General features: G+C 34.1%; 1 protein-coding gene across 1 annotated transcript in view; it reads right to left on the bottom strand.

Annotated features, from left to right (window-relative positions):
* LOC111636731 overlaps positions 1–9781 on the bottom strand; it is a 57486-nt gene extending 47705 nt beyond the window's left edge. The window contains exon 1 of the mRNA XM_023382041.1: positions 9745–9781. Within this exon, the coding sequence (XP_023237809.1) occupies positions 9745–9781 (37 nt within the window). The remainder of the gene's footprint in view (positions 1–9744) is intronic.

Genomic DNA, 9781 nt, shown 5'->3' with positions numbered 1-9781 from the left:
GAATGCTTTTCTGTAGTCTATATATGCCATGTGTATGTTTCTGTGTTGTTTGTGTGCTTGCCGTAGAATGACTGAATCTATGAGTAATTGTTCTTTGCATCCTCTGTGATTTCTACGGCAACCTCTTTGTTGTTCTGTAAGAATGTCGTGTTCTTCTACATGTTTGTATATTTTGTTTGTGATACATGATGTCAGTAATTTGTAAAGCGTTGGAAGACATGTAATTGGTCTGTATTGTGTGGGGTCTGTGGTTTTGTTGTTTTTAGGTTTCATGTAGGTGATGCCCTGAGTAAGAAATTTTGGCATGTCTTGTGGATTGATGATGATGTGTGTTAGATGTTTAGCTAGTTCCTGGTGCAGTGATGTAAACTTTTTGTACCAGAAATTGTGAATGTTGTCTACACCAGGTGTCTTCCAGTTGTGTGTTCTGTTAACAGCGTAGCGAATGTCGTGTATGTTTATTTCAGCACAGGGCATACTTGGTATGTTATGCAAGTTTCTGTTCTCCTCCTTGATCCAGCCTGCATCAGCATTGTGTGTAACAGCATTGGACCAAAGAGAAGACCAATAAGTTGTGAGTTCTTCTTCTGTTGGTGTGCCACTGTGCTGTGTATCAGTGTTTGTTTTGGTACTGATTTGTCTGTAGAAAAGTTTTTCATTGTTTGTGAATAATTTATTTTGTTGTTTTCGTAGTGTACATGTTTTGTATCGTTTGAGTCTACGTGCTTTGGCTGCGAGTTTTTGTTTTAGTGTATCGATGTATTCTGTAATGTGTGTGTTGTGATGTTCATGTTTTGTGTGTGTTTTGATTTTCTTGAAAATGTTTTTGAGTTGTTTCTTTAATTTGGGTGTTATGTTGTTTTTAGTGTATTGTGTCAGCCTGCCTAATTGCTGTCTAATGTCATTTATTTGTGTTTCTATTCTTCTCTGCCAGGCAGGCTTGTGATAGGATTGGGTTTTGTGCCTGTCTGTCTGTGAGTGTATTTTCAGTCCATGGTGTGTTACTACTGTGACTGCCCAGGCATAAACTAATGTATGAATGTCTGAGAGTGTAGAAATTGAATGAATGTAGTTTGGTAGTAAGTGAGTGTTTACATAATTTAGTGTTTTCCCTACTACCTTTGATGTGTTGATTTTCGGTATTCGTGGTCTTTGTGTGGGATCTGTGCCTGTAAATTTAGTGATTGTTTCCTGAAATATAAGCGAGAGAGTATTAACTAATTCTATGTCTATGTTATCAGTGATCAATGAGGAAGTGCCTGTAGTATCATTAGTTGTAGTTGTTGTATGTGTACTATTATCAGTGCTTGTTGCTGGATTATCCTGACAGGTTAAGTGATCTTCATTAATAATGTTAAATGTTTCTGTCCGTTGATGTATTTGATCAGCAACCTGTTGTTTGATAAGTTCAAGTGTTGTTTGTGGAATAAGGTTGTTGTATATAATTGTTCGTTTTTGATCAACAACCCTTTGCTCTGTGACAGTGAGGTGAGGATATTGTTGTGTGAATATGTGGTGTAGTTGTTGTCTGTATGCTGTCATGTTTGTTTCGAGTTTTGTGATTGCATAGTAAGTGCGGATGATAAACTCGTTCATTTCTGATGTCCATTTCATCCGTTGGCGTGGTTTTCCAGCCTTTGTGGTCTGTGGATGCATTGCCACAGAAACACCAAAGCTAAGTTGGTTCCTCACATCTGTTGAGGGCATTGCAGTAGCCATACTTGGGCCAATGCTGCTTTCGCCACTGGTAACCAAGGGAGACTGGAGCCTATTTTTCGAACGTGAGCCTCTGCCTAACCCACGAACGCGGACCTTGTTAACCCGGGCGACGTCCGAGCCGGGATCATACCTAGATCTAGTTACTACCATAATGATTATCTCCACAGAATGTGGGTGTGTGGTCACTCTTAGCTTCATTTCTCCCCGTAGACCTTACTGGCATGGGTGTCCCTACCAGGAGCTTGTGCTCCAGCCTGCATTGCCCTATGGTTCAGTAAAATTACTGGGCTCTCCCACCACGACCAGATGGTGACCACGGGAGAGTTATTATTATTATTATTATCATCAACCCGTCTCGATTATATATTAGATATAAATTTATCGTAAGGTAAAGTTATATTATAAAATTTACATTTCACATGAATCAATAAATTTTAAGAGCATATAAACGCTACGAATAAATCTTTTTCCACGTTACAAATTTGACTATAAGTAAAAAAAAAANGTTCCATATTAAAAGCACCAATGGCATCGCCATCTCGAATTAACTTATGTCTGTCAGGACCAAATTTTAAAAAACGTAAACGTCACACAGATTAATAGGAGGAAGGCACGGCCGAGAAAAGGGGAATTTGGCTGCCGAGGTGTTAAGATTTTCCTTGTTTTTTTACAAATGTCGGAACGGGCGGAGGACGAAGACTTTTGGAAACGGTCGGTGTCCCTTGTCTCTGGAACGTAATACGTGCACCAGTGAGCCTACAACTACACGATTTATATTTTAGAAATAATTAAATTCACTTCGCATTCAAAACTTTCATCCCTTGCTATCGATATCTGCCTAGTGCTGTTCAGCAACAATTTGCTACAGTTCGCCTTTATTATCGGGTGAAATGGAGTGGTTCCATAATACCACTATCTTCCTATATATATATATATATAGGAAGATAGTGGTATTATGGAACCACTCCATTTCACCCGATAATAAAGGCGAACTGTAGCAAATTGTTGCTGAACAGCACTAGGCAGATATCGATAGCAAGGGATGAAAGTTTTGAATGCGAAGTGAATTTAATTATTTCTAAAATATAAATCGTGTAGTTGTAGGCTCACTGGTGCACGTATTACGTTCCAGAGACAAGGGACACCGACCGTTTCCAAAAGTCTTCGTCCTCCGCCCGTTCCGACATTTGTAAAAAAACAAGGAAAATCTTAACACCTCGGCAGCCAAATTCCCCTTTTCTCGGCCGTGCCTTCCTCCTATTAATCTGTGTGACGTTTACGTTTTTTAAAATTTGGTCCTGACAGACATAAGTTAATTCGAGATGGCGATGCCATTGGTGCTTTTAATATGGAACCCATCTAACTTTTGTAAAGGTGTGTGGCAGATGAATGAAAAAATAGAAGGAAAATGAAAACACTAAAAATAGATACCTGACACTATAGGAGCATTATATTTGTGATTTTTGTAAATGGTTAGCTTTTTCTTTGTACATTTCCTCATTATTATTAGGGTGAGACTAAGCAAATGCGAGCGAGGGAATTTTCCGAGCGAGCGAAAATGTGGCGTGAAAAGGCGATACGCCATAAATATCAAAACCTGTCAGATATGTGCGAGAACCAGAAATTTGATCTCGCTAGCGTTATTTATCGCTTCTCGTTTGTGCATGGTTTTGCTTTGCAAAAACTAAATCGCTCGCAGCCTTCGCTCGCTCTATATTCGCGTCTGCATAGTCGAACCCTTATTATTAAATCATTTTTGCGATAAAATACATTGGAGTAAATAATTTTGTAATTATTTAACATTCTTTGTACTTTCCTATTCGTTTTTAATACATTAAAGCATTTTTTGAAAACATACATTAAGATTTCACCCGGTTTTCCCTAAGCCTACTTTCTGACTTTTTGTACAGAAGCCTTAAAAAACCACACATATAGTTATGCTACTCAATTAGGAACATCTACTTTAAGAGATACCAGTACTTTTCGCATAAAAAATGCGGGTGTAGTTATGATACGTTGTTTACAATTCACTATGATGAAAATGGGGTTCTATGATATCACCTTCTCCGTACAAGTTCTTTCTAAATTGCGTTTTACATATTTAAACTTTTATCAATGAATTACTATTTCTTACTCGTATTATGAAGTTAAATGATTTCATGGTAACCTTTGCCAAGAAATAACGTAACTTCGTAATTATTCTTTAAAACTACTTTAAATTTATTCTAAAATAAATAAAAATTACTGAGATTAATTTGAATATTTTCATAAATGTATTTATTTACAATAATAATTTATATATAGTCTATATATTTTTGTAATTTTTCCATTAATAATGTTTATAAATAAATTTAACATACTTTACGTTTTATAATGTAATAACTTCTACCTTCACTATTTTTTCTTAAAATTATTCTTTCTGCATTTTTTGCAGCAGTAGAATTACAAAGCAAAGTATATCGTCTCAAAATTCAAAACATATTTTAGACTTTGTTAAACTAAGTTTATAGACGAAGTAAGGTAACAAAAACTACCAAGGTAGGTAAACTATTGGTGAATTCTAATATACTTTCAAACAACATACTTCCATCATGAAATTTATATAGTGTTCTTTAATTGTGTAATACTTAATAGTTATCAGAATAACACTTTGTTTAAAATATGAACGTGTAAAAATTGAAAACACAGTACAGATACAATTGCTGCTACACGTCAGCATAATTGTGACAAAGTATAATTGAGTACAATAATGTTTATACTAAATTTAAACTTAATTAGAATTGATAATACGTACCTCGATTCGAGCAAACTGTAATGAAAATTTCAAAAAAAAAATTGGCAGAAACTAAACATTATTTATTGATGACCATTATCTTTTACCAGACCAAACATTTCTGACGTCAATGTGACATGAATTCATTTCCTATTGTTTACTTCTATCGTAGTTATAGAAACCAAATATACTTTTAAATTAGTTTTTCGTTCAGATTCGCTAGAGTTGCTTTTCAAATTTAAACGATCGATAATATAGGAGTTTAACCATAGTCTCACTGTTTAAATACAGATAAAATCTCTTTGTTAAAATACCAAGTTCATTATATACATTATGTATAATTCAGCATTAAAATATTGTGATTGAAATTATAGTGTGTCTTAAAATACCTTACAGGATAATAAGAAGCTTTGTATTAAAGTTTACGAATGAATAAAGAGACAGTCTTACATTAGCAAATCTACATGTAATTAAATTTTAGTAATTTTTTTTTGTCTTCTTAACTTCCTTAACTCCCTGTTTTGTTTTTTTTTCGTGAAATTATACATATATTTTTCATTTTGTTGATTTTTTATAATGAAGAATACAATTTTATTTTATTACGTTTTAAAAGAAAATAATTATTATTTAATTAAAGTCAAGCATTACAAATAAGAAGGAATGTTACAGATCACCGTTTCACTGTAATATTTGCGGTAAAATCTTATATACATATAATATTTTGTGTTGTTATTTTTCCTTTTGTTAAATTCACAACAGATAAAGTAACATTACAAAATACCTTATATTTCAGTTTTATCAACACAGCTTGTAAACGTTATCCAGGGGATATTTATTACTTAACAAATTATCTATAAATGTAATTCTAGTAATAATACGATATATAAAGTATATTGTGCGAATAATTTTATTGTCTACTGCATTAACTCACATCCAATATTAACAATTTAACTTTTGGAAAATAGTCAGAAGTTTCGTTTCATATCATAATCAACATCTATTATAAGAATACCAGGTATTGTATAATAGCACGGCGTATGAATTACTTTCAATAGCACGAAACACAATAAATTGTGTTTATAAAATAATTTCTAGTGCTTTCTATACGTTACAATACACGAAACTGCTCTATTTATATACAACTATTGTAGTAATTTTTGAATAGAAATAATATAATTCTGAATATGAAAAAAATATCTATACTTTTCAAGAACAGAACATGGCAGAATTTCTTTCAAAATAGTGTTTCGTGAATAACAATATCGAAAAAGATAAGATCTGTATAACAACAAAAGAAGAGAAATAGAAGTTATTCGAAAAATTAACCAATATATTTTTATTTTAAATTCGTTTATTATAATAACGATTGACACAGAAAACTTCAAAACTTATTTTAGAGAATTTATGACCAATTATAGTTGTTTTCATTCTTTCTTTTGAAGAAAAACTCTCCTTAAAAGCAGCAGTAGAAACACAATAAAAATACAGTAGAACCTCCATTATCCGGACCTCCATTATCTGGATTTTCGATTATCCGGATTGTTCAAACTAAACAAAAATTTTACAAATTTGCTTATTTGCACTTGGCGAATTACGACACTGTTTATGTATGTGATGGAATGCATAACTTTTTTTGTTTCAAGAAAGTCTCACCCGGCACAGTAGTTGTAAACTCTTAAATATATTTTGCGTCGTAATTAAAATATAACTTGACATACGTATTTATAAATAATTTATATTCAAATTACATCATTTCTATGACCAAGGGCGGCGTAAGGCATGGGCAACGTGGGCCACCGCCAATGTCTAGCGGTCCGAAGGGCCTCGCGCCTCGAAGGTTTACGCATTACTTAAAAGCCGAGAACGCGACGAAAAAATTTTACTCGTCATAAAATGTTAAATAGTTTGTCAAATTTTTATTCATAAAAATGCAGTTTCAACCGCTTTTTATTTTATAAAATCCGTCTGTTTGAGCCACCAGAGGGCCGTTTAAACAATAGCTAGTCTCTTAGCGCTGGTCAGTAGTAGTCCAAATTTAATACGAACGTTTGTTTCTTGAAAATTTGATCACGATTTAAATACAGTATTTATTTTTAATATTACCGATATGTCATCGAAAAGAAAACGTGTTGTATTATCATTAAAAGATAAATTAAAGTATTTGTTGCGATTATCCGGATTTTTCCTTATCCGGACTACATTCATCCCCAATTATTCTGGATAATCAAGGTTCTACTGTATCATTTATTACATGTTTTTGCTCGACGTCTCTTTTCAACCTGGTTTCAACAGTTTTTAGAAGATATGATAATTAATATCTCATAAACACTGTTGAAACCAGGTTGAAAAGAAACGTCAAGCAAGAATATGTACTTAAAGGAAACTTTCAAAAGTTGTGGCATAGGTATACTGAATGCAGATTCTACAGGAACACTGAACATGTGAAAAATGCTCACATTACAAGGACTACTAGATGTTTTGGATGAAGCAATATCACCATAATGATAAATTGGAAAAAAGCGCATTGTCACAAAAAACGTCTCCGAGTACTGTTTTGTGTCTTACACTCATTAAATCTACAATAATATGGTTAAACGTGAAAGGTTATTAAATCAGTGTCAGCGAAGAAACTTTTAAAACAAAATAAGACTCAAAGCCTTGTGAAGACACGCTGCTTGCTTCTGATATTAATCTTCTATAAATTCAAGTTATTTTACGCTTTGATTTATTGTTATTAGGCTCAGTAGTAACTAGGTATACCTGGAACCAACCTCTCTTTTTGTAATAATAAAACCTTATTTAATTTTAAATTACTTCACAATACCATAACTATAATACACTTTACTGACCATGTAATTCTACATTTTCTTATTCAACTGTTCAGTAATAAACGTTTGCAGGGGATGTATTTATTTAATTTCGTACTGAAAATGTTAGTAGTCTGCTGTTGGCAATGCTGATAAAATTCCAAATTTCAAATCTAATTGTGAGAATTGTATCAGTAAAGCAATCAGAAAAATTTTTGATAATGAAAACTTAACGAGATATTTTAATTTCTACACACACTACTCTGACCGAAGGGTCGGCACCGGATAAGCGATACCTTCGAAGTTCTAACATGAGCGTTTTGCTGTATCGTGAGAAGTCGCATACGTAAGCGGTCGCATTAGAGTCAGACAGACAGAGTATCTAGAAGAATGCACTAAATTACTGATTTAACGTAAACATATACCCATTATCTATGTAAACTAATTGCACATATCTGTATATATAATCGAGATGGGTTGATGATAATAATAATAATAGTAAGTGCAGAGCCCAAACACTTAAGAGTTGAAAGTTGAAATTTGGTACACAGTTAGGGTACGTCACGAAAATGCACACTAAGAAGGGATTTTTCGATTTCCTCCCCGCGGGGAGAGAGACAGGATTAAGGCTTAACACTTCCATCAACAATGGAAGTGTGAGAATCGGGGTTTAAGCTTCAAAGCTTAAACCGTTTTCTGACAACGGGACGGTGAGTCCTGCTTACAGAGTCAGTGGATGGCGATTTAGGAGGTCGAAAATCGAGTGGGAGGTCGCGGATAAGTCGATAAGTTGTTGGCCGAGTACGAGTAAACAAACATGTTTAAGATATTATATAAATTTAATTAACAAATGCTACGTAAAACATTACAAATAACAAGATTTATTATAATAATAATTTCAAACCTTAATTCCAATTGCTGGTTTGCTGGATTGTATCTTGCGTATTTCCGTATTTCCGACTAAGTAGAGTGTCTGATCCTTATTAATATTTGTTTCTTAATTAGTTGTCCGTCGTCGGCGGTCAATGTTAAAGGCAGTTGATCGGTTAATTCCTGTTGTTTTGAAGGCCACCTCAATAACTGTCCTGGAGCCCTCTTTATACCAAATTTGAAGGGGTGAGAACTATGACATTATTAATTATTTATACGCACACTTGTTAGCGTGTTGATGTTTGGATCTAGCTAGTACGGACAACTGACACAGAGAAGTTTGTTTAATTTATTGATATTGGTGTCTAGAAGATATGATTTTATAACATAAATTTCTATAGATTTGATGGCTCTCATCCATAAATTAACATTCAGCTGACAATAATTTCTGTAAACTGGTCAACGATCTGGATATTGATTATATCAAACGTCGCGTTTGAGTATGAACGAGTCGATTTATTGCTCTAACCACGTGTCACGAGCAACCAAAGAGGGGGCAAGAACCATTTCTTATTCCCGTCTTGTTAATATTAACGTTTATAGAATTACCTTTAGACAACTGGAGGAGATTTCCTTCATTGATGTTTTAACATTCCCTTCTTTTTTTTTATTCGGGGAAAGTGTCTCAGTTATTGACCGCAGAGGTTGTCCTTTTTCCCTTTACAGAGAAAATCCCGAGGTTTATACTGTTTTAAAACAGAAAAGGGTTTCAGACTTTCACAGAAGTGTTAATTAAGTAACAATGGAAGTTTTAAGTAACAATGGAAGTATCAACAAAGGAAATGTTACGTAACAATAGAATTGTTAAGAGAATGCGACGTGCAAGATGCAGATGCAGTATTTTTTGTTTTTGCAGGAAATCGAAGATATTTTTAGACTCATCTAAAAATTCTCTTATCAGTCCGGAAACAGGGGAACTCAATTTTTGCATTCTGTGAAAACGGGTAAGGTTGACTATAACCTAATAATGTTAATCTTCCCTATCGTTACTTTTGCCCGAGCAACGCCAGGCTACCTGCTACATATGTACATATAATGGTACATAGCAATTTCATTATAGTGTCTATATAGTGACAAAATTTGATAAGGCTTTATATAGTGTAAAAAGTTCTATTGTAACTGGTTTCTAGCCGTGAAAGAAAAAGTTCACAATTGTGCGCGAGAAGATAAATATCTTGATTGTTCGAGTTTTGATTGACGGCAGGATATCTCAGATCGTCTTGACGAACGGGTAACTAGGTTTTCGCTGATTCGAATTGAGTAAGACTTCTGGATGATGCAGTTCGAATGTCCGGTAAGTATAGACAGCTACGCTCTGGCAAACGATGAAAACTACGGTGGCGAAGGACCGTAGTTTTCAGTGGGGGAGCACGGCTGTAATACACTTGCAAAAGGAGGAGGATCGGCCAATTCTCTCTGTCGTCATCGATTCTGTTCTTTTATTTCGGTTCACCTCCCTTTATTTCTCATGCCCATTTTAGATATCTCAAATTTCAGGACCTATAAATAAATTACGTTCGTGACGTTCTTTATGATACACTTCATGCGCCAT

The sequence above is a fragment of the Centruroides sculpturatus genome, unplaced genomic scaffold (genome assembly GCF_000671375.1).
Source record: "Centruroides sculpturatus isolate CEXI.00-Female unplaced genomic scaffold, Cexi_2.0 scaffold949, whole genome shotgun sequence".
In the NCBI taxonomy this organism is placed as follows: domain Eukaryota; kingdom Metazoa; phylum Arthropoda; class Arachnida; order Scorpiones; family Buthidae; genus Centruroides; species Centruroides sculpturatus.
Note: the sequence above shows the minus strand (reverse complement) of the source record. Positions and strands in the feature narration are given on the sequence as shown.